Source organism: Argiope bruennichi, chromosome 2 (assembly GCF_947563725.1).
Source record: "Argiope bruennichi chromosome 2, qqArgBrue1.1, whole genome shotgun sequence".
Taxonomy (NCBI): domain Eukaryota; kingdom Metazoa; phylum Arthropoda; class Arachnida; order Araneae; family Araneidae; genus Argiope; species Argiope bruennichi.
This window is the reverse complement of record NC_079152.1, coordinates 80,919,638-80,947,220: the sequence shown is the minus strand read 5'-3', so window position 1 is coordinate 80,947,220 and position 27,583 is coordinate 80,919,638. Positions and strand designations below refer to the sequence as shown.

Genomic DNA, 27,583 nt, shown 5'->3' with positions numbered 1-27,583 from the left:
GCAGAAGCATCCAAACAGTAGGGAAGCTGTAATTAGGGTTAAAATTTATATACTTTCTATACATGTATGAAATAAAATATTAGTCTTAAAAAATCTAAAGATTTAGAAACATTTCACTAACAACAAAAATTATGTTAAAAGCAAAAGAAAAATATATGTATTTTCTCAACTTTTATTGCTTGTGATAATGATCTTTATAATTAAATAATTATTAAAAATGCAAAATCTTATATCTGCATATTTTCCTTGCACAGAATGTATTAAAAGCTTTAAAAAGAAATTTCTCTTGATTTTAATGAAACGTTTCTTTTTATAACGTTTCAATACATTTTGAAGAATAGAGCAGTCATTTTTTTTCAAAATATCATTAAAATTTCATTTAAATCGAAATTCCATGACTGAATTTTCAACGTTAATGTATTTATAGAATTTACGACAACATATGTTATTGTTTTAATGAGATAATTCACTATTTGTACATTCTATTTGCTTATCTTTATCATAATTTAAAATTACGGTCCATTTTTTTTCGGCCCGTCCTTAATTTAAATCAGATAAAGCATTAATTTTAATCACAAATACGCAGGGGTTTATGTGCTTTCAATTCATATTTGTCCTCGTTCAATCATAATTTATTTCGAAACATATTTTAACAACGCATTTCTTCTATTGACGCACTTAATTAACATTTTAAGTAAAAAGATTTTTCATTTCATTTTAATTTTTTCAATTCAATCTTACAGATAATGTTTGATAAGAAAAATTATTAATCACTAAGCGTAGTTTGTTAGAAGTGACTTGGACTTAGCTTCATTTCTATATCTATCTAGACTATATGCAGAAACACACTTAAACATTTATTAGTTTATATTAAAGCGCCAAATTTCTGTGTCCATATTTAATATCTCTAATCACAGTGCTTTTAATTTATGGAAATTTTATGCTTTGATATTTTAGGCAAAGTTGTCTAAAGTTAAAAATGTTTTAATTTCTTCTTATTAGAATAATATGCTTTACCATAATTTTGGCTTTTATTTACGTTTAAACTAATAATTAAAATGATATTTTACCTTTTTATCTCCAGAAATATTTTATAAAAATTCTAAATTTTATATACGTTGTACCAATGAGATTAACAATCTATTATTAATATTAACCACGGCTGTTACTAATAATAATTAATTTAAAAGTCATGTTAATAATAAAAAGTACCGGTCAATGCGATAAATTGAGTAATCACATTTATTGGTAATAATTATCCATTAGTCACATTAATCGTAACATATATATAACTTGCGGTGTAGAAAATGTACATAAAAGAGTATAAACATTTGTTTTTGTTCTAAAGATACTAAAACAAGAATAAGAATGAAAAGGCAAACTTTTCCTTACGGATATTTATGCCTCATACTTTTGGGTGTGCGTATTTCCTCCTGAACACGTCAAAAAATAATGACGATCGCAGCTGTTTTTTTGTCGATCAACTACTTTACTGTATAACTGAAGAATCTTGAATGCAATCTGAAAGGATTACAACTCTGAATTCAGTGCCATTGAAATTCTTTAGTGTATTCAGGCTTAACTGCATTTAATATGATATAATTCAAATATTTGATTTAGTGTGGTATTAATTTTATTGCATTTCCAACGTGAAGATGTTCAAACGTAGTCAACTGAAGGGTTCTTTGGGACATCTTTCTAGTTAAAACCTAAAAGTCCAGTCATAAAGAACATCATGTAATTTAGATTACAGTTTGCAAATAAATCCTTAATAACCCGTAAGAATTTATTCGAACATTAGTTTGAGTACACTAAAATACGAATAATCCCTTTTTCAATGTTTTTCAAAATCTGAGCAATAAGAAATCGAAAAACATTCTGTTTTATTTTGTTAGTTTTACCGAAATAGAATAATCAGATTTTGAAAATCAACATATGGGTATCATAATATCATACCTAATCATATATTATACATCATACCTAATAAATTCTTTTCTAGAAGAATGTTAATAACAAATATATTTAATGATCTTGCTTTATTTTCCATTTATATAATATCTTTTATTATAACAAAATTATAGCAAAGAAAATATTTATACCAATTTTTGGGCCTTTAAAGTTAATCTAATTTCATGTTTAGTCGGTCCCTCAGATAAAATTAATGATCTGATATATTCTGAAACTAGAATACAGCATTTATAATCATTCACTCTTCTCTAAATACTAGATTCCAGCTTGAAGGCGAAATCTCGATTAGTTAATCGATTTCCGGCACAGTATTCTGTTCTCGTCTTGGCTTGGATGATTACTTTATATTAAGATTCATCGGAGAATTCCGAATTAATTTGATTGCTCTAAAAGAAAGTATTAAAATTTCTTCTTAAAAGGAATATAAATGATTGAACAAATTCATTATAATTCTTTCATGCTATTAAAATTCACAAATAGCAAATGTAATTTCATTTAGTGAAATTGTCATTTATCTACCAAAAAAAGAATATGATTTCGATATTTTTGATATTTATTTAATTTATTTAACTTTCTACATAGAAATTATGTTATGTATTTACTGAGAATGGACCTTTAATTTTAAGAACTATGTGAAGATGGCACAGACAATATTTATATTACATTATAATTTCCTATTATCTGTTTTCTCCTTTTGAGACTGTTTGAATTGTATCAAATTTAACGTGCATCAGACCCATGCATGAAAGATCTTCTGTGAACATTAGTTTCGAATTGCAGTCATTTTATCTTGAAATAAAGCAATACCATCACACCAGCGTGACCATTTCTACCAGATACGATTAAATAAATTAAAGCAACTATTTTCTCGAATTTTCAGTAATTCTTATTCAATCATATTGGATTTGTTTATAATTAAAAGTAAATGAATAATAGTTTATATTAAAATCTGATCTCTGGGTAAAGTTAATAAATATCAATAGTTATATATACTCTACATATGTATAAAATTATTGCTGAATTCGCAAGAAATGATTATCGTTCAAAAAAGTTGAAAGATTCATTAAATCCCACAATTGTAACCATATGCATACAATGAAAGTCTATATGTCCCCAAGAAAATATCATCCGGAAAGTGTCTATCTTAAGCAACGAAAAGTATGTTATAGAGGATGCGTAAAAGGAATCTGACAAGACAAATATAGCAACAAGCTGAAGAAAACAATTTGCTCATGGAAATAACAAATAATTGGCAAACTATTTGTAAAACTAAATTATGGCATATAATTATAAAATTGCATTTTGGCATGTATTATAAAAAATAACTCTTATTCTTACGTATGGTTGCTCTTACATTTAGAGCGCTCGTAGTTACTCTATGGATAGTAAGTGCTCACTCAGAAAGTGTTCAATTTTCAATTAAAATTATCTACATATTGATGGTTTTTTAATATTTTCGGTAGTACTTTACTTTATTTATTACTTAAATGTTAAAATAATTTATATTCTTTTTATAATTAAAAACGTATGCTTTTCAGTGATAGTAATTTTATTTTCGCACAATATTGCTTCTAATTATAATATTTTTTTATATTTTTTATATATATTTTGGAAAATATTATTCATTATTTTAGTTACTGGTTTTTATATGATCGTTGATAATGTATTGATTCGAGATACAATATCAAATACGTTGTATTTTGTGAGCGTCTTATAATTCAAATATAATTTTAAAAAATTAAATATAATTCATTAATTAAATATAATTTAATATAAAATAGTAATAAATGAATCAGGCCAAAAAATTATCATGCAAGAATGTTTCTATCTATAAGTTTGAATATCTTTTATTTCTTTCCTTCCTCCTCAGAGAGCAATATTTCGTTGAGCCAAAAAAATAAATACAGCAATTTGAGTTTTCTTTGATTGAACATTAAATAAAAGTTTTTGTCGAAAAAAATAGAAAAGATCTATTGCGAAGTATCAAATTTCCTAAGTCAAGGAAGAAATAATGTTATTCTAAAAGAAAGTATTTGAAATAAGAAATGTTTTTGATACGTCTAAATGTCTTCTCTTCCAAACTTAGAATCAGTTCTGAAAATTGTATTGTACTCTTCAGTTATCTGTCAATAATCTGTTAATTTTTGTATTAAAAGTTTCAGATTACCAGCAATCTTTAAATCCTTATATTAAAGAATACAGAAAATATTGCCACAAAATTTTTGAAATACTGATATTACACTAATATGTTAAATAAAAACTTATATAAAAATGATGCCGAAATTTATGAAATCAGTTGAAAATTATACTAGATAATTTTTGGAAAATTCAAAATTTGCATTTTTTCTCTATTTTTGTAGACAAAATATTCTAGAGAATAAAATGGTACACATCGATAAGAAAGGACATAATAATTTTGAAGCATTGTTCCAAAATTGTTCCCAAAAATAAGAAAGAACACATTTATAAATAGATGAAACTGTCAATCATGAAGAAAGGCATATCTAAAAATTGTACGTCACAAGTCTTTAATTAATCACAAAGGGAAAAAAATCGTTTAATATAATGCAAGCTATTTATAAAGAAGTAATAACAGAAATAATAACATTGTAAGTAATTTATAAGGAAGTAATGATAGAAATAATAATGTTTCTAATATGTAAAATATGTTTCTAATTTTTAAAAAATAATACCTCCACAGGGGATGAATTTCTGCACCAGCATGTATCCAAGATGGAAGAGAATTGCACTCAGATCAATTAAAAATGTTTCTGGCAAAATAAATTAATATATTAAAAATACATATATTCTATGGATTAATAAATGGTAGGATTACAATATGTGTCTATAATGAATTTTAAAAAAATCCTTACTTATATATAATATAAATATTAATTATTCTGTTAACTTGTTATGTTATTTTCCACTTCAATACAATAAAATACAAATTTTAGATGTTATATTTGTTGAAGTTTATTAGAATATGCCATAATAATTAATTACTTTATTTAAAGTATTTAATTATTATGACGTAAAGTAAATATTAAGTAAAGTAAAATTAAAAAATTTAAGTAAAGCAAATTTAAGTAAAGTAAAAAATTAAGTAAAGTAATTTAAGTGAAGTAAAATTTAAGTAAAGTAAATCTTTCATTAGTAATTAAGTTAATAATTTCAGAATCTTATTGTTTTAGTTAGATATACTTACTTAAAAATAAATTAAAAACATGTAATCATTAAACATTGACTGAGATAAAAAAAAAATTGTGCTTAAATTTTAATTTAAATTGTGCAAACTTAAAAAGAAGGACCTCGTAAAGTGCACTACATGGGACAGCAAGATGGCTAAATTTGTCATTTTTCTTATCGTTTTTCATCTGAAGTGGGGGAAGAATTTAAACAAAGCAGTTAAAACATGATGTGAAAAAAAAGAAATTAAATTAAGTATTTAATTCATGCTCTAAAAAATAGTTGGGCATGCTATTATTTTAAATTCTAAAATACGGACCACTTTTAATTATCACATTAATAAAAGCATGGAAAAAATTCCAATATCAAGATGTCAAAGAGAAAAGGTCTAGGATTCCAGTACTGTCATAGACCTGCCAATACATTTTCCTTTCAGCGTTTTTCTTATGTCAATGGTAATCTCAAGGTTACGAAGCAACTAAGAAGATTCTATTTAGAAATGCCCTTAGAAATAACAGCCGCTTATGACATTTTTTATACATTATACAATAATGACAGAAAGAAGAGACGCAGGGGAAAATATTTTGTTGTTGTTTTGAAAAGGAAAATTGACTGCAGTTTTGAAATTGGCTGCAAAAGAAAACTTAGTACTTCATGTATTAAACTTTGTTATAATACGTAGGTACATATAGCAAAGTTTATCTTTATTCTTAAAATTTAAATTTATGTCAGTGCAAAATATACAATATACAAAATTTTATTATTTCTCTTAAAGAAATTTTGATGTAATTGATTTACTTGTTGAATTATACAGAATTTCTGAAATAACGTTAACTTCAGTATTGGTCATCTTAATTATTGAATACACAGGTCAGTATGAACCAAGGATTTTTTTATTGGCTTTAAGTATATTTAATGCTTGGAAAACAAATGTAACATTAACTTTTGCCCATCAGCTTTGGTCTGTAATATCGCTTAAATTGACACTTTCAATTAATATCAGATAGAAGGATTAAATTAAATATTATCCACTGTAATAATTATGCAAAGCAATTGAAGCGGCCGATAAAAACAGCGATACTCATGTACAATACACTCACTACAATAATTTAATTAAATTATAGAAATAAAAAAAATCAAATAAATATAAAACATATTTTATTTCACCTCCAAAATTTTCTTTTGTTAAATATGTGTGAGGGAACTTTATTTACTCTATTACTTTTCCTGATTCCAGCTAAAGTTTTTAAGCAGATGAGTTTCCATATGCTCGATACTGGACCATTATTTTATTGTTCTTTGTTCTCCGCCAATGTCGCTAAAATTTCTCTGAAATGTCCCAAATGACTCTTAGGTTACTGTTAAGTTAGGTTAGGTTTTTTTTATTCCGTATTTTTGTATTCCGTATTCCGCCAAATTTGTAATGTATTTTAGTTTACTTCAAAAACACAATACTTCTGTAAACCTCAAAGTGCATTAAAAATGAGAAATATCGAATAATATTAAAAAAAAGAATTACTTTGTTCCACTCCGAAAAAATTTTATATAAATTTTTGAGTGAACTTTATCTACAAATGTCAGAGTAATTTACCATCATATGAATATCTCATTAACCCATTTCTGGTGAAATCATTCTTGCCTGAAAATACTTCCAGGAGTTTCAAGAAAACTGCCTATGAGAATAATAGACATGTTCATAAAACTACGTGAAGATTTCTGAAGTTGCAAGTTTATTGTTAATTAATTCAAAATATATTTCAAGCTTGTAGATATCCAGAACGCTCTGGACAAAATGATAAATCAGGACCAGTCTTCTTGGTAGGTGTCAGTCATGGATGTAGGTGTCATTTATGTAGATTTATTCAAAATGAATATCACCTATAAACCATACCATGGCGATCCTAAAAAATGTCAGTTCTAAAATTTTGGGATTTGTTGTCGCCGTTTTTGTCAGACTGTGCTAACCTGATTAAAAGCTTTCATTTTTATTAGATTTATATCCATTTCATTTTTATTAGATTAAAGAATCAACATAAATATTATTTGTGTTGTATTATAAGTAGCCGATAAATCAGTTTGAACACAAAAACAACCAGGCTGAATAGCAAGACGCCAAAACAGAAGCTGAGATTTGTATATCCGCTAATGACTCAGAGAAATGGGCTGAGGACATTTTCAAACTCCTTTCAGTGTTACAGACAGCAATGAGCGCTTATATATAGGTGTTATTTTTTTTTCTTTTATGTATTAATCCAATAAATATAAAAAGCAAATATATTTAATATTATTCTTTTGCTGACAAAGATGATAATTGGTCTTCTTTATTTATGTTATGCAAAATTTTAATTACGTTTATCTTGGCTATGAACTAAAGAACTGTAAGTAACAATCCGCACTTTGATGATAATCCATAAGCTTTAAGTAATTCTAATGGAAAAACGATTTATATCTAAACATTCAAAATTAGAAAAAAGACTGATTTCACTCAGGTAAAACTAATTAATAATTTATCTTTAAAACAGTAGTTATCTTTTGTTAATCCAACGTTTATATTTCACTTTTTTGGTATGAAACCAATTATATGAAGTACACTTACAAAATGGTCTTAAATTTGTGAATCTTTACTGTAAAAACTATTTAATTATAATATGCTGCACTGAGAAAATATTAAGATTTAAATTCAGTATAAAGTTTTTGATAAAGATAGGCATTTAAATTTTACATTCAGTGCAAATATAAATGATACATATTATTATGAATGTCGATAAGTCTGACAAATGAAAGTTATCTTCTATATACATATAGAATTTCTGGGGCATCATAAAAAGTGTTAAAATAATTGTTAGTCTTTTAAAATAGGTATTAAAAAGGTATGCAAGAAGAAAACATGTTGAACAACTTGCTTCTATGCATTCTTTTGTAAAAGTAATGCTGAAAATATAAAAGAAATTTAATGTGATTGATTTTGTCACACAAGCCTACTAAAGTAAAACTTGAAGGTCAAGCCAAGTGAAAAAAAAACCTACTTAAATTAGTCACATACATGGCATACGGATAACGTTAATGGGGTTTTATATGGGATAAATTTCCTTTCATTCCTTTTTCTATCAATATGATAGGAAATAAGGATGTGATCTAAATCAGCAATCAGAAAAATAGAATTGTAGTGGGGAAAATGCGAACTGAAATGTTTATTACAGATTTTCCTTCACAAAATTGATTCAAAATTATGTATATTTTTAAACTTATAGATTTAAAAAAAAGAATATCCATTTAATTATTCCCCATATTTTTATCCAGATGTACGGACAGACGCATTTCTTCAGAATTAATTGAAATACATTTAAAACTGGCAAAGGAATTTTCTTAGTATGGCAATGCTTCTTCTAAGTAAGGAGAACAAAGAAAATATAGCATATGAAAAATTTGATTTAAAACTAAAAATTTATTTTATTTCATTTTACTAGCATGCAAAGACAATTTATTAAAATATTATATAATACATAACATTTATTACTTTTAAATAACATTCCTTTCCCTTTATTTTTCTTATTAATTGTTTAAACAGTTTTTAGATCAATTCATTCCTTCGCTTCAGTAATCAAAAAAATGAAACTAACTCTGATTAACTTTCTACTCTTTGTCTCCAAATAGGCGTATAAAGAATTCTTTTTTATCTTCTAAAATGATAAAGATTGATTCTTTTTCTTTTTTCACTTCGGCCTTTCATGTTGTAAGTTGTAAGAACTTAATTCCGAGATCTATGCGTGCATGAGTCCTAGGAAGTGAACTTGAAATAAGCAGCAAGTGAACCTGATAAACTAATTATAGAAAACTAGTGATTTAATGAGAAGGGAAAAAATTGACTTCAAAAATTGGTCGATATTCTACTCTCTTACTATTCAAAGTTCTTCTTGCATGAATGTAAGCAGAATAAGTATTTGAATAAAGTTTAAGTAACCAAGTGTTGTGAATTAGTTTTATACTTTGGTTGTTGTTGTTTTAGCTCCGTTAGTTTTATTTATTTATACTGAAAATGCTCCAAATGTATCCTAAATTTCAATTAGCACTTGTCCACACTAAATTCTAATGGCACTTGTCCTAGACAAGTCAGTGGGCTAGTCTAGGACACGTGCCATTAGAAACAACAAGAACCACATTTTCTGTTATCAATCAGAATCAGTCTCAGCCTATATTTATAAAAGCTTTTGTTTGAATTATTGGATTTGGAAAATTTATAATAAATACAATTACAGTTTGCAGACATCATCGTAATAAAGGCAAGGGAAAAGTTGTTTTGTTCTTCTGATGGCGTTTTCTTGTCTTTACCAAATGCATATAAATGAGTAACTGCTTTGAGTTTGGTTCTACATCGCTTGATATAGACAATATTGGAGGTTTCTTTTCTTCACAAATAAGTATTTCAAATCAATTTTCAGGTCAGAGAAACGGATATTACTCATTCAATATTTTATTCACTATCTAAGTACAGAGATAGTGAAATAATGATTTCTGTTAGAATCTTTGAGAAATTAAATTACACTACTCTCGAAATTCCAAAGAGAAGTTCTAACACCTGAAAGTAATTGGAATGGTTTTCTTGAATTTTATATAAAAAAGTGCAGTTGCGTTATGAATGATGACTTTTTTAATGCATAGTAATAATTTACATTGTTCAGTTAAGATATCTTGAGAATCAAAATATAAAACGAGTGAACTCGTTGATTCAGAATCATATAACTAACATATATATTTGGAAACATATTGAAAGGACTTTTCTCAATCTTTAAATGAGCTGAAGCAGCGGGTGCTGAATGCAGTGTCTTTGTTTCCCACACATAGATGCTTATATAATATAGCTCTAAAACTTCCCATGAAATATGCTATTGAATTTTTCAAGGGTGTATTTCCTAAGAAAAATTTAAATATATATTATGACGTAAGAATCACATATTCTGTGGTAAAAAAAACTACTTAACTAAATATTTTTTGAGTAAAATTCATTTTCTTCAAAAATTAAATGTAACTAGAAAACTAATTATTAATAATAAATTAAGTGTTGTGCAAAATGCAAACACTAATAAGATAATAAATATTTCAATAAAATTTTATGTTTTCGATTGAATTTCTCGGTTAAATACTAAAGAAATGAAGTTGTAACATAGCTTTGAAAGTGCCATGAGTATCATTTAAATAATCTAAATTCCCTATTTTAAACAAACTTGCACAACTTTATCTTTATAAATTAATTAAATACGCTATTTAATCACGTTATATAATCTGAACTTAAGAAGTAAGAAATCCAATTAAACATTTAATTTGTTTCATTAATTTTTCAAAACTTTTTAATTGTCAGATAATAAGGTATTTTCCGACTGATACAAAACGTGTAATTAATTTGCGACATTAGCAAAATAAAAAAATATATTTGGTTTTATTTAATTGAGTTTTATGCATAAGCATCGATCCTCTAAATTAAATTAATTAGTATTAGAAGTAAGCATAAGGTTAATTAGTGCACATCCGCAATTTAAAGAAGTTTAAAAATAAAATTAAGTTGTTTCAAACAGCAATTAAATAAATGCATATATTTTATGAACTTATCTAATGATAAAAACGGCGAAATACTATTTAAAATCAATCTATTTAAAATCACTTTGCAAAAAAATGTTAACTTTCTGAAGGAAGGGGGGAGGGGATTAATGTATTAATGTCTTTTATTCTTTTTTAAAATAAAAGATTAATTAAAAACACTTATTAATCAATTATAATTAAGCATTTTGAAAAATTATTGGATGGATTCTGAAATAAAAAGCCGAATTAATTCATTGGGGTTTTTTTTTATCTGAATTTAATAACTCTGAATAAATATGCTATATATATGTGTGTGTTGTTTTGTAAAATTGTGTTGTCTAAATATGTGTTTATACATATATATATATATATATATATATATATATATATATATATATATATATATATATATATATATATATATATATATATATACATATATATATATATATATATATATATATATATATATATATATATATATATATATATATATATATCCAAATAAACCAACACAGTTTAATTTTTAAATTCATGTTACATTTCTGTCATCTTTATTATCCATTAAAATATATTTTTAATTAACACTTCAGAAATTTGCACACAAATAAATATGTTTGAGATCTTCACATGACGATGTATCAAATTGCATGTAAGTAAATTCATTAACTATAATGGCTTGTAATATCAAAACTTAAGTTTCTCATTAATAATAATAATAACTGCAATTTTTTATCACATTTCTTTAGCAAGAATGGCTATACGAATGTTTAAAAAAAAAACTTTCCAAAAGTGTGCAGTTGCATATCTTTCATGTATTTTTTTCAAGATTTGTGTGAAACACATTATCATTCCTTTATTTTTAATTTTCAGATAAATATATAAAGAAGATTTTATAAACGGGGGAAAATATATAAATTGTAGCAAATCTTAAAAAAAAAACAGACATGAACACAATCTCTGGAGTCAATATCGGTGATAATTGCACATCAAATTTTTCTAAAAATTAAATTAATTTTAATTAAAATGAATCATTCAGTGAATCATCAAATAATATATTTGTATGTATTAATGTTTTTAAACAAAGGAATTTGATTAATCTTGCACAAACACCTATAAACTATATATAAATATATAACTAAAAAAGTCAATTTTTCCCTCAAAATATGCAATTACACATATGACAATATTTAATCTTATTCTTACTTTACTAAAAATGAATGATTTGTATTTGTCACCATTGTTATGAGCACTGTGGACTATATAAAGTATAAAACGTTCAAAAATGAATTTTTTTCCCTTATCATATGTACTTATTCGTATGACAAGATTTCTTTTTATTGTTACTATGCTCAAAATAAATCATTTTTCTATTCATAGTTTTCATTGTAAGACTTTATTATTGAATGTTAATTAATTTTTTTATTTAAATACATTTTTACCAGTAAAATTATATCGTTTGTGTTAAAATTTTTGGTTTAATAAACAATAATTTTTTCAATGCTATGAAATAAAATTAATTTAAGCTCACATTAAAATTAGTGTGATCATTAAATTTCTAATTCATTGCATATTTTCAGGAGAAAAAAAAATATCTTCCTGCTATTATATAGCTTGATACAATATACCATTCAATATAAAATTGCAAACTCTGTCGAAGTTCGACATGTGACTATGACTTTAAATGAATTCAACCCATTGAAATTATTTGCTGATAATTATTGAAATCTTATAGTTTGCAGGGGAAGTGTTTTAACATCTTCACTTATGTATTGAGGATTCAGGAGAAAAAATTGTTTATCTATTATTGCCTGAAACTTCTAAATGCTAAACAATAGTGATGGGAATAGTGGTCTGCCAGTTGGCCTTAGCAGTATCCATTGTCCGAACATCACGAAGCTACTAAATGCTTACTTGTCATCACTGTCGTCCAACGAAAACATAACGCTGTCCATCAGTGATGTCACGTAAGTGATTTTTTTTTCCTTTTTAGAATCTATTTTGTATCAAATAATATTATGTGTTTCTGAAAAAAATTATGTAAGGACGAGGGAATAACTATTACAATTACAGACGAGATGTTTATAATAGTATTTAAAAATTATCATTTAATCTTAATATATTTATCAATTTACTATTTAGTAAGATCTATGGGTATAAAATATCTAGTGCAGTTTCAAGAGGCCAAATTGTAGGAGCCCGTCTAACTGGAGTAAGTGTAACCGAAACAATCCAACTTTTAGGCGTTTCTATAGGTACGGGGTATAAAGTCATGACAGCATACACACATCGCGGCAAGACAAGCTCAGCAAAGCAAAATAGTGAGCGAAAAAGGAAGCTCAGTGAAAGAGAACGACGGGCATTGAAGCTGATTGTAATGTCTAAAAAGCGAATAACTGCAGCAGAAGTGACTGCAGAGCTCAATACCCATCTGGATTTTCCAGTGTCAGTGATTGCAGTTAGAAGGCACCTTCATAAACAGAACATTTATGGCAGAGCAGCAATTCCCAAGCCATTTGTCATAGATGTTAATGGTAAACTTCGTCTATAGTGATGTCACACTCACAAAACCTGGTCTATTGATAAATGGAAGAAAAAAATATGGTCTGACGAATCGTGTTTCACACTTTTCCCTACAACAGGACGGGTGCACGTTTGGAGAACACCCGCATAAGCGTATGATCATGACTGTCTCCTTCCAACTGTCAAGCATGGAGGTAGATCTGTCATGATATGGACAGCCATGTCGGGTTTTTCTGATGGATCAATCGTATCCCTGAAAGGAAGGATCACTGGGGAGAAGTATAGATAAATTTTTGCGGACCAGGTCCATCCTCTGATGCAAACTTTGTTTCCTGCAAGAGATGAAATTTTCCAGGTTGATAATGCAAATCCCTCCATGCAGCTAGACTTGTCAATTCACGGTTTTTTGAACACGAGGATAAAGTTAAAAATCTGTCTTGGCCCTCACAGTCACCCAACCTCAATATAATTGAACCGACATGGTTTATTTTAGAGCGGAATCGATACCCTCGCCGGCATCTCTTTCAAACCTTTCATAATATCTCCAGGAAGAATGGTATAATATTCCTCTAAACACTATTTCACTTGTACGAATCGATTCCGAGTCGAATCCTATCTGTATTACAAAGGTCCTACATCCAAAGGCGGTCCTACACCAAAGGCGGTGAATAGTATTAAAGAATTCTTTATAAATCAAAAGTATTTCCATTATTTTGATAACCACCTGTAATTACTAATGAAATAACAGTTTTTTGCGAAGTAAAAAAAACTTATAAATGTTGACTAAACTTTTTTCTTCAAAATTCAAATTTCCTCTATTAAATAAATTCGTAATTCTCAAGTCAACTTGATTATAAAATCTTACAACATTAAAATTATATCATCTAGAGATATTCTTTATTCTTTATTTCTTACTGCCATCGGTTTCAGGATTCCAACCTTCTAATGGTCAGATATTTACAATATTATTGAGTACTATTGTATGTAAAAATAATAAAGTAGTTCCACTCCTGTTGTTTGAAACCATTCTGTTAAAATTTAAATACGCTCAATCATAAAAAATAATTTAAGAGATCCCACACCCCCAGCACCCAAGATCATTTTAATTAGATATGAATTATAAATCAATATAAATCCTAAAACAAAATCTCGGTGTAAAGCAAAAAGGAATCATCCCAGGTGACGCGTATAACATATGCACAATCATTACATTCGCTTGATATAGGATTAACGCAATGAAAATCATGAGATTCAAAATGACTCTATCAGCAAGACCTTTAAAAAAATTTTTACAACATAATGGTATAAAATAACTGCTGTTTTATTGATTTTAATTTAATTAACAAATTTATAGCATAATTATTGCAGTTATTTCATAATAAAGGTATTTAATATAAGAATATGTTTTATTTAAGTCGTCAATAAAAAGCCTCAAAGTTCCTTAAACTCAAATTAACAGCACTTAATGACCTTTTGAATTTATCAAGTGTTACTTGTGAAAGGTACTTTGTAAGCGTTTTAGTAATTGGATTTTTCTTCTTTGAGAATATCTTAAGTGGAGTCATGTCTCTCTGGCTCTCGGGAATTCAACAGGAATGTGTTATACCATGCTTTCAAGATCTGTTCGGGGAGAAAAGAATGATACTTCAAGCGGAATAAAGCATCTTCTCATTGCTATCGCAACATTGTACTCTGTCTTGGAGGAATGCTAGTAAATAAATGTTTATGACGTAAAGATAACATTAAAGCCCTCCAATATTTATTAGATCTGATCTGATATATTTCTTTTTGTCAGAATAGCTGAAGCATAGTATTTATATTGTAAGACCAATTACATTGAACGAACTGAAAGCATTCATTAATACAGAATGCTCCAAAATGTTAATTGATTCTGTTTGGCCACTGGTTATTCCATCTGTCAGTTTTATTTTCGATTTATGGTAAATTGCATTAATTGCTTAAAAGCTTTTGATAAACAAGAAAATTCTACACTTGTATAAATTAATTTTAGATATTAATCTTTCATGTATGTTATTACTTGTTTATGCGGTAGTTATTTGAAGTGTTATATTTTTGATAACAACATTTATATTTGCAAGATAATAAAGTCACTAATATATCTTAATCTCGAATTAAATGTTAAAATAATGGACTTTAAATATATGTGACAATAGCACAAATCATCCTAAGAAGTCATCACTCTGAAGTTCCAAAAGCAATATTTTATAAAATGAATAAAATTTATATGCATTTTTAAGGAAAATGGGCTAATGTAATTGAGACACTAAAAGTGTGGTTTTGAGTTTTTAATTAATTTAGAATCACGATGTATAATTTCAAATAAATATAAATTCTTATTTTCAGGTCTCAAACGCCAGATCCAGCCCTACAGATGGCACAAGAAATATCACAGCGGAATGCAGTGATATATATTGTAGTGGTTCTGTTTTTTTATTCCTTTGGCATTGGAATTATGATGATCAAATACATGCGAAAAGAAGCTGAAGAACAGGAGGAATTCAAGATGTACCGCCGTTATATGAGTGATACATGCGACAACTTCTCAAGTACTACAAGCAGAGGCAGACTAGCCAATCGCTTGGCTTTGCAAGCTCTCAATATGGTCAATGCCATCCCACAAACTAGTCAAGCCGGAAGCAAAGTGACGTTTGTGTAGATCACAATTGCTTGCATCCTTCATATATTAATTCATATATGCAATTCTTTAAATATTTATTATGTGAAAGTAGTAGAAAAGGGTGTTCTGGTACATATTTTCCCCCATAACATCGTGAAATTATATACATTTTTAGAAGCTATCAAATAAGTTGATTGATAATTGATCTGACTGCAAGTACTGCAGTAGTAGAATTATTATTTTATTTGTACACTTGAGCCAAAATACCTGTATATGAAATGTAATCATAATGGATATTGAATAATAACATGGACGTTTGCTTTTAGATATTTTACTATATGAATGAAAATCTTTTAAATTATGGAGCATTATTTTTTCAATGGAAACTATTTCAATTTTTTAAGCAAATAATATATTTAAAATCAAATCATTTTTAACGATTTTCTTTCAAACCGATTTTAAGTTGGGTTTTTTTTTTTCGAGAAGAAGGCGATAAAAGGTAATACAAATTTGTTTAATATATAAACCACTCGAAATCAGTACTGGAATTTATATCTTTCTTTAAGAGTAGGAGATAATCCCATATTGTTAAATATTTGAAATATGTGATTTCACATTTGTTTTATTTAACATTATTTTTGGAGGATCATGGCAAATAACCACGTTGCGTTATCTTTTGGAAAGAGTAACTTTTACTTTACTAACAAAATTGTTAGAATATTTTTGGAACTTGAATTGTTATTTACAATCCAAATTATTTAAAAGAATCATTTTAATATGTGTGTAGTAATATTTGTACTTGCCCTTATTAAAATAAATCTTATATTTTAAAGAATAATAAAAGTGTTTCTAATGAATGTGAAATACATTTCTAATAAATGTCTTCTGCATATATATTAATATTCATTAGAGACAATTAGTCTTCCCTAGAAATTTTGAGTCCTCGAATTTCGTATAATTAAATTTGGTATATTTTACGAGTTTAAAAGTATACGACATGTGTTAAATAAATTTATTATAGCTATTTGATAAATATGTTTTCGCTATTTCTGAATTTTAATTTCAAATTTATTAATCTTAATCGTATTGGTTTACATTAATGACTGTTTAGTGTTTTAACATTTTTTAACTGAAAATACATCTTGAATATGATATGAGATATTGTTTTAATAAATAGTTAAAAAGCGCTTTGAAGGAATTATTTTGGGATGAAAATGAAATATCTTTTTGCCTTCAGTATTTGCTTTTCCTGTTGTTTGAATATAAAATTATTACCCTTCCAAAGAGAAATCGTTTGTGAAGAATTTTATAAAATTATTTAAAGTAATTTATTTCGAATTCTAAGGTGATTTTAAATATATAAAATAATTTAGATTTAATTTTATTATTCTAAATATTCCACCTAAATTATTTTGAAAAGCTTTGGCTCTATTAATTGCCTTCATAATTTTTTTAAATTTTTTTAATCATTCAAAAATTTCTATTCATTTTAATCATCTAGATAACAAATGCATTTATACTTTTACATTTTAAACGCACCACGGCCAAATTATTTTCTTTCTAAATGAAATAGATTCCTCGTTATTTACACAATAGTAGCCATTGCAAATTTTAAATTTAAATCAAAATTTCAATTTAATGTATGCATAAAGCTATGAATTTAAAATAAGATAATAAATAAACTATAATACGTTTTGATGCAAATGGAAAATTCGATATTTTAATTGCATTATCATTAATTTAATGCCATAAAAATTGCAATATCTTTTTGATAAAATGCTAACATCTAACATGTTCCTAACGAATCATTCGTCTTTCTCTGTCAATTATCTAATTAATGTTTATTCATTACTATTTTTTTCATTTTAAATGTAGCATTTATGGCATGTTTTTTTTTTTTTTTTTTCAAATTTGTACTGTACATGGGAATCAAGTTTTATGTGATATATTTATGTATTAACTCTGATTCTAAAACTGAATAAATTTATTGCATTACTTTCTTAAATTTAAACTTTCTTCCTTAACATTTAGAAAAATTCAAGCAAAATTTAGATAATTATTTCTGTAACAATATAACATTGGTTTTCATGAAGGAGAGTTTGTTTATTATTAGTTATTTTTAAATACATAATAAAAAAACCTGCAAATTCACGTGAAACTTTAAATTAGTTAAAATTGGATTCGTTAAAGTTTATCAGCCATTTTTTTAAGTAATTTGCTTTGTTTTAAATACAGTTCATGATTTTCCTAAAACACATATCATAAAGCAAAATAGCCAATACGCTATGACCAAGATTACATATCTTTCTATACACAATTTTGTAAGGAATGGAACAAGAGTATTTATTTGTTTCTAAATCTTTTTTTCATAAGTGCAAAAATGAAAGTTTTGTCTTTCTCTTTCTCTCTCTCTCTCTTTTACGAAATAAAACTCAGTTCTATTTGAAATCGGTATCCTTCAAATTTATAATAAAATTAAAAACTCACTTTATTATATATCATTATTATTCAGATAATAAAAAAGCTTTTATTTATTTTAAATTATTAACATTTATTTTCAATGCTTCTCTAAGACAATTATTGAATTGTAATTTTAGTTTTACAGTTTTCAAATTGTAAAATAATAGATTTTGTGCATTGATAGCTTGCTGCACTTATGATAAAAAGTCCTTTTGTAATACTTGAATCACACTGAACTGTCGTGTGTTGTATTATTGAATAAAAGTTCTGCACCAGTTTTTGTGTAATTTCATTTTATGATAGAAGCATCATATCAGCCATACACTCATCAATATTTTAGCCTTTCAAATTCCTGACTTTCATTATATTTATTACATTTTTATAGTCAGTATTTTATTAGTGTCTCAGCTTTGTGCACTTTGAATGCTAAAAACTTACAGAAATCGAAACACTCAAATACTAAATAAAGAAGTGTAAAATAATCGACATATAGATGCCTCATATTCGATTGATAGCTTTTGTTGGGTTAAAGTCCCGTAAAGTCAAAAACAACACGTGTATATTTGAAGATGAGCCTCGAAATGTTAAAGTGGTTTAAATGATAGAATCTGAATTTCGTTTTTATTTTTAAACATTATTTACGAACATTATTTTAAAGCTTATTAACGTTTAAAAAACAGAAAATCAAACTAAAATAAAATATTGTACCTTAAGAAGAATAAGCAAAAATTCATTATAAAAATAAACCTTAATACTTTTGAAGAACATGAATTTTACTCATTAATATATCACTTTTTAATTATTTAATTATAATATTAAAAATTAAATAAACTATTGACTTCCAATTATCAAAAACACAAAATTCTGCGTGAAAGAGAAAGGTTAGAAGGAAAAATTTTTTGTTGCGTTATAAATCGTATTCATTTTGCTACAATTAGTCATTAAAATAAGGATATAAAGGAAAAACAGCCTGATGAATCCGCAATAAAATATGTGGTCAAGTAATAGCTAATGTGTGAACTGTTATTTTTTATACAAAATAAAATGAATGAAGTCAATTTAAAAACCCTAATATCCATTAAGTTTGTTAATATTTAAAAAAATTGCAGAAAAGTATATTCTTTATAAAGTATATGTAAAATCAATCATTATTTTAGTATTTTTTGAATTTGTTTAAAATTTGTATCATTTTATATGATGAACGATTTCAGAAGTAATTAATTAAATGATTTTAGCATGCATCTTAACATATTTTAATTCATATATGTATTAAAATTTGCATCTTCCTCTCGGAAATTTTCATCAGAGCATCACCAATACAAAATTAGCATTTTAATTTATTATCATTAGAAATAAAGGTGATTTTCTACTCTGCATTTTTTAAAATGTTTTTCGTGTTTTTAGCTTTATGTTTGTTTACACTTTTTATTACCTTCTTACTAAAGGATAAATTTTGTTTCATGTTCATTTGTTTTTTTTTATTAATGCTTTATAATTAGTTAAACATCTTTTTTTTTTTACTTTCTATGCAGCTTAATTGTCCAGCAGTTCATATAAGCATTCAGTAAACGGCAAATGACTCTTTTCTTTTATCTTGGCAGATACTAGAAAACAAACAATTCCACATAACTTTCAGATTATTTGCTTTTTCCACAGACCTTCAAGATGCTGTCTCAATCGATCTAAGCTTTGAGTCCCTGCCATTATAGAGTAGCCGCGAGCAAAATGCTGAACAAGTGTCTGTTCTTTCTCATTGTTTTCTCCCCACAAAAAAAGAAAACAACAGTTTGAAGCAAGACAAAACTTTTACTTGCTGCCCTTACCGTCTCAATTAATTTTTCATAAGCATTCCTTTTATTTTGCTGTACTGCGTAAAGCTAAAATCCATTATTTCAGAATTATATTAAAGATAATTAAAACATAACTTAAAATATAATTAAATAATTATGTTTTGCGTATATTTTTATTTGGTGTTTTTATTACCTCTATATCTTATTTAATGTTTAAAAACATATGTTTCTTTAATGATCCATTTGATGTCACAAACCTTGCAATCAATTTTTTATTGATTTTTCTTACAATCATAAGTTTCCAGTTGGTGGGGTTGTCATAATCCTATTTGTTCCATCTTGTACACTTCTTGATTCAGGGATTAGAAATTTTTGATTAAGAAAAATTATGGCTCCTTCTAATTGATCAAAATACAAATAAGCAGTTTTAAGGTAGAAATTTAACTTAGCTTCAGGATATAAAGATGTATAGTTTCATGAAGGATTTTTAGAGGATAATTGATTCATATGAGTTTCATTTCCAGTATTCAACCCAATCCGAGAAACTATTTTGCTGTTAAGACTCAGAAGCAACATAACATTTTGCGTTATTTAGAAATATTGAACAAAATAGTGAATATCAAAAAATTAAAAACACCATGTAAATAATAATATACAATATGTATCAATATTCTGAAAACATCGATTTTTTTAAAAACATTGGCACAGTAAAGTTCTAGTGCAAAAAAAAAGTTTAGTTATACATATTCATTCATGCTATATGAAATTTTATTCTAAAGAATTAATTAACTGGGGAATTTTTTAATAAATTAACTTTTCATTAGAGGTCAAATATTGTAAAATGATATAAAGTTTTGTAGAAACAATATTGGAAATTCTATAATGACCAACGCTGAACAAAGTTATAAAATTTATAGTGCAAAATCCACATTTATAAATCTTATGATAATACTACTGTAAATTATGTAATTAATACGATACGATAAAATAATAATAAATAATACGATATAATAATTTCTTTCTCATTTCTATACGTTTTACTGAAGTTATCAGATAATCCTCGTACTTTTCTTACATCTTGATTTTGATTTTTCTTACTTATTAAAAAATATCTGATTTTGAATAAAACTTCGAAACTCAACTTTTATTTATTTAAAGTAAAATAAATTAATGATAGAAAATAAACTGAAAAAAATTAAAAGAATTTAAAAGACCGAATAAATATTATTAATTATGTAACGATATAAAAAATTGGGTTTTGAAAAATTCTTCGTCAAACATTTACTATAAATAGAACATTCCAAAATTATTATGTTTAAGCAAACAATGAAGGGATTTGGTTAGTAACCTTTGTTTTACAAAACACTTTATAACACATTTTCTTAATACTGAAATTTTAATTTTCATAAACTAAAAACAATAAATAGTTCCGGAAAATTTAGATTGATTACTGAAAACCTATTATTTTTTAACATAACTTCCATAATTTATTCTAATTGAAAATCTTATTTACGAAGGAAATCGCTTTCCCTTTGATTTCAAATCACATTCTTAACTCCAATTTTTTTTTAAATTATTGAATTAAAAGAGTAATTCAAAATTAATTATTTAAAAAAATGCACGATCTTCCTGAAACCATAATCTATATCTAGTTATATAACCATAATTTAACCATAATCATAACCATAATCTATAATCATAAACCATAACCATATTTCTATCTAACCATAACCATAATCTCTATCATATCTCTATATTCACATTTCATGGTCTCTTTAGCCTAGTAAATAATTTCCTATTCACAAACCATAAATGCTTCAAATCTCAAAAAAAGTCAAAAGCAGAAATTTAGGGATTTTTAGGGTAAAAAATAATCAAGGGTTGGGCCAAATAATATTATATTTTTTTTATCCTCGAATTAATAATTAATATAAATTTTGAGAATATTTATAGCATTGCGAACTAATCTCATGAATGAATAACAATTGTACAATATGGTTTTTTCAAATTTTACAACATTGTGTGCTACTCAGAAAACGCTCATAAGTTTTAAGTAATATTCGATGAGAATATAAAAGATCAAACTCAAAGGAAAAAAAAAACAAAATAATCTTTCATCCGATGCACTTTCTTCAGTCATGCCATCGCTTCACTTATTAACATTCTGATGATCTGCAGGAAGTATCGCTACAGAAGAGGAATTGTCTTACCATATTAATAAATAAAAAATAATAATAATCCTTCTTTGAAACCAACTTTAAATTTCAAGAAAACACTTAAAAATGTTTTGACTTAAATACTTTTTTTATCATAAATTGATCAAAGACTTCAAGACACAAAATATAAGAAAATTTTTCATTTAAAATGTTTCTTATTTTTCAGACATTTGTAATTTTAGGACATCGTTTGAAAAATCTTATTCTTTTTTCCTATTTAAAGTACTTTATGAATGATTATTTTTAAAAGGTCAGTTCAAATCAATAAATTGAGCATTTGGAAAGCACTAAAATATAGTTCTAAAAGTTAATTTTAAATAAAAGTAATTTTTAGTTAAGTTTTTAATTAGTTAATACATTATTAATGGTTTCAAAATTCTTTTGCTAACCGCTTTCTTTCCTGTTTCCAAAACAATCATAAATAAATTTCTGATTTATTTTTTTTAATTAATTAATTGAAATCATGTATCAAACAGTAATGATATTAAAATAAACTACTACATGGTGTTGTATAAGGTATACAGCGTCAAATATTTACAAATTCGGATAGAGGGCGTCAAGGCGAGTATTTTGATACATAATGTGTGGAGTCTTCGAATATGGCGTCATAGTCTAATTTAGGTGTGAAGCTTGTGATATGAAAGCTTCAAGAAATGAGGGGGAAAAAACCAAGTGAAAATCAATGTTTATTGAGAACTTGCCATACAACAGATTTTCGAAATGTCGGTCATTCGAATAAATGACATGATGAAATCTGGAACCGAAATTCAATTTCTGCTCACAAGTCGTCCAATGTTGAGGACTGTGTGAGATAGACTGTGCATTTCAGATGACCCCATAAAAAATTCACACGGTTTAAGATCCGGATATAAGGTGACCACTCTATAACGCTGCCTGTTTTCGCAATGGAATCCAACCCGATAAGTCTATAGTGAAAATGTTCCACTAAGAGATCGAAGTTTCGCAGAGTATGATGAGGTCTAGCGCCATCTTGCATAAACCAATAATTGCTTATCTTGTCCATGCCATGCAAGAATAGGATAACACCGTTACTCAACACGTCAAAATAAGCTTCACCAGTGACATTTTCGATAAAAAAAATGGGCCTAATGATGCCTTCAGTAAATAACGCACACCAAACTTTGAACCTAAGTGGATGCAGTGACCAAACTGTTGCACGGTGAGGATTTTCAGTGGCCCAAAATCTCCAGTTCTGTTTGTTAACATAACCTTGGAGTTGGGATTCAGACTTTTTACTAAAACATATCCAATTAAAATCAATTCGCCACATTCAACGTTACTAATCATCGTATATGCAAAACCAAGCCTCCTTAAATCATCTAAACCGTTTTTCCACTGAATGATTTCCACAAATTTGCGTAATCACGTAAGAAAAGTTCCACGTTCTGCAATCGTCGTATTTATAGTAATTTAGAATACAAACTGTCTGATTCGTAATTATTGTTTTTCGTGTAATTAGACTATGACGCTATATTCGGGGGTCCCACATCTTATATATCAAAAAACTTTTGGCATGTTCTAGACGAATCTGTAAATATTAGACACTGTATACCTTGTGGGACACCCTGTATATAGTAATGTAAAATGCTATAATATATATCTCATATATATTTCAATTATATTTTAACTATGACAAAAAGGGGAAAATATAGCGAATTTAAACATGGTTATACTATTAGAAAGTTACGTGCATCTAAAAGTTAAACATTTGTCAGTGTCAAATTTCTACCTTTCATATGTTTAGATAACAGTTAATAATTAATCAAAACCAAAAAAATTTAAGCTATACTAAAATAATTAAATGACCAAAAGTACAAATACTAAATCATTATTCTTAAGCCAATTGAAATTTATCAAGAGTTTTTAGCAGTTGAGAATCATTGCTAATACACTCAGTGTGATTTTTCGCTTTTCAGAAAAACTTCACTGCATTTTAAGACTTAGTCGTTTTATCTTTGCCCTTTGAAGGCCTTTTAGAATTCAACAGACTTTCAAGTAGGGCTTTTTTTTGTTGTTGTTGTTGCGTTTACGCTATTTCCTTCAATTCTTCTCATGTTTCTACTGAAATAGAAACAGTCCTTCTCTCTGATATAATTAAATTTTTAATACGAATGTTGACTTCAAAAAGGGAAAAGCAGCGTTACTGTGAATTTTGTAATACATAGTTATCTTACAGTGTATTATTATTTCTCAATTTTCCTGAAATAATGATATGAATCTTTAAAACTAGCATTAGTATTTTTATATTGTTGTTATACATATAAAAAAATAAAGGAACAGAAAATAATAAATTTTTAAAGAATAAAAAAATTTTAAATACATATAAATTTTTGCTTAAAATGAAATGATTCAAACATTTACACTTACCATCAAGAAATTGTTATAGTCATAAGTACTTGAAAAATAGTTTTAGATATTCTAATATGTATTATAATCGATCATTATGTTTATTCGACATTTCCTCAGCGTTATATTTTTATTCGTTCATAATTATGCTTTTTTAAAGAAATTTTTTATCCAATACTCTGTATCCATAAAAGTAGCATAAATAAAAATTGCAAATTTTTATATATATGCCAAAAAATACACTTAATTCTATAATAAGAAACCATCAACCCATAAATAAACAATGTGCAAAAACACCTATAAAAATTTTCTGAATCTATATAATAAAATATAAAATATACATTGTATTTAGAGAGCGCTAATGCTGCTACAACTAAAGCACAAATGAACTTAACCAAAATTAGAAATAAATATTAAGTTAACAGCCAAGAATCAAAAAGAAAGATTAAATGAATCCGGCCCGAAGACTTTCTCAAGGGTCACCCTCAGGCAAGGATTCAAACCAGGGATTTTTTCTGTGAGGGGTCTGACTTTCGTCCAACAAACTGACCCCTTGTAACCCGAAAATCCCAGAAAATTAAGGTTTTGGAGATAAATTAGTATCACAAGATTAAAACAAGTAAAAGCATTTGCAAAAAAACAATCCAAATAAGATCACAGCAAATCAAACCACAAAATACATGAAAATAGAACCAAAAAAGTAATATAAACAAAAGGCAAAATACTTACAAATCGAAAGTACAATTCTGAAGAAAACTACTTTAGGTTAAAACTTGCTAAAACTTCAATTCTGCTCAAACATCAGATAATGGTTCATTTGTAAACATCTAGACATTTCCTACCAGGCTACTTCTTTACATACTCTCAGCTTTCAGAAGGAAGAATGACGTATTTATAATGTAATTTCTCCAAACTTTTGCTACATCCTCATGCACATTACCTATTAAATACTTAAAAGTTAAAAGATATCCCGCTTATAGATAATTTGAAAAGAAAGTTTCTGTTTCAGGTGTTGACGTTGTCTTATATGGAGCTAAGGTTCGTCCCGAATCGGCCACTGAGTAGCTTTAGAGTAAATTTAAATTCAAAATAAACTAATTTAATCTAAACTGGATCTAAAGATTTAAAAAAAAGCAGTACTAACGATTTAAGAGAAGCATGGTGCATTTCACTTAACTTCAAAAGACAATAATAATAAAAGATATATTGAGATCAATTTATAAGTAAATCAATTGAAAGAGATTTTTCTTCTTCACATACTTCTAGGAATTTCTATTCTTTATTTTATGAAAATTCTGATGATGCGAATTTGAAACATGATTTTGTGTTTAATACTCTTTGCTTTTACTGCTAAAATGTTTTTCATCCTTCCACCGGAGTTTCTAAAAGAATTCTACGACTCACAAAACACAGATTCATTATATTAAGATACTGATCTGATTATGTTTATATTTAATTAATGCTGAAAAGAAATTATTTCATTTTCTGCCCGTATTCAAGAAAGCTTTCCAAACTCTTAGTATTGAATGCCATAGGATGAACAGTCAATGACTTCCAATTCATATAATCCTTTACAAATATTAATACTTTTCATAATAATTCTTCAAAGTTTAACTATAAAGTTCAATTCTTTTGTCTTTATTCAAAAAAAATTAATTTGATATTTATTGAGCATGTGCTTCAATCTCTTTTAGAATCTATCGTTGAAAGAGTATAAAGGAGACAGTGAAAAATAATGAAAGAACCAATTTATTTAAAATAATTTTCACTATATTCTAAGACTATTTTAACTTGAAAATAGGAATAATATTAACCTTTTGTATTCTATGTAATTTCGTGCTATATTAAGTTAGGTTGTCGATAATTGTAAATTTGATATTTTGTTTAAATAAAAAATTTCCATATCTTTCCGGCTATATAAAATTAGAAATAAACTTTTTAAAGTTATCTAATGTATTAGTTTCTAATGTGATCATCTTGCTGTGGCGTATGTCAATGCTTTAATCTAAATTTGTTGTATTTATTTTAACTCAGAGTAATTATTCATTCATTTAATCAATGAATAATTTCATTTTCACATTTATAAAAAGTAATGTTAGCTCCAATATAATTGAACGGTATTATGAAAATGATAAAAATATTTCCTCCCTCCAAAATTATTTAAAGATTTAACATTATTCTGAAATAATACTATTTAAAATTCAAGAAAAATCAAAATAGAAGGAATCTATTTTTCGAAAATAAAATCTCTTTTGACACGTCCGACAAGATTTCTTCGGTAATTAAACAATTCTATTCTATGCATTGCCACCATTCATCTGCTTAATTTATGTATACTCAGTCCGTTACCAGCTATTAAATTTAACAGACCACAAACCTCTATTTTCCTAAACGAAAAATATTAATAAATAGATTCTAAATCCTTCTGAAACGTGGAGATCACTAAATTAGATTTCTTACTTTCGTTACCATGACAACAGGATGCCTGGGGATAAAAGCCTACAGCGCGCATTCGTAAACCATGCTGAGACTCAAATTATTATTCCGAGGACTATTTATCTTTTTAGAAGGCTTTATTTTGAGGTAAAATGCTGTCTGAAGTTCTTGCAATCTAACAAAATGAAGACAACTTTTTGCAGTGATAGGTATTCTGGTTAAAAGAAAAGAAAAAAGGCATTAAAAAATCCGCCTTTCTTCGAAATTATTGCTTTTATATGTTATATTGTTATTCCCATGCAGTCATGCCCTATGAGTCGTTATTCATAATCAAATTCATTGAGACAGTTACAGAAAAAATTTGTTTCGAAAAATATGTGTTCATAACAAGTAAAATAGAATAAAGTTTAAGTTAGACTGCAGAT

At 26.7% G+C, this 27,583-nt stretch overlaps 1 protein-coding gene across 2 annotated transcripts in view; it reads left to right on the top strand.

Annotated features, from left to right (window-relative positions):
• Positions 1 to 16,687, top strand: part of LOC129961784 (uncharacterized) — a 49,804-nt gene extending 33,117 nt beyond the window's left edge. For both annotated transcript variants that reach the window (XM_056075352.1, XM_056075353.1), the window contains exons 2-3: positions 12,464 to 12,695; positions 15,616 to 16,687. In XM_056075352.1, coding sequence (XP_055931327.1) covers positions 12,553 to 12,695; positions 15,616 to 15,928 — 456 coding nt within the window. In that variant the 5' untranslated portion in view covers positions 12,464 to 12,552 and the 3' untranslated portion in view covers positions 15,929 to 16,687. The remainder of the gene's footprint in view (positions 1 to 12,463; positions 12,696 to 15,615) is intronic.
• The last annotated feature ends 10,896 nt before the right edge of the window (positions 16,688 to 27,583 follow it).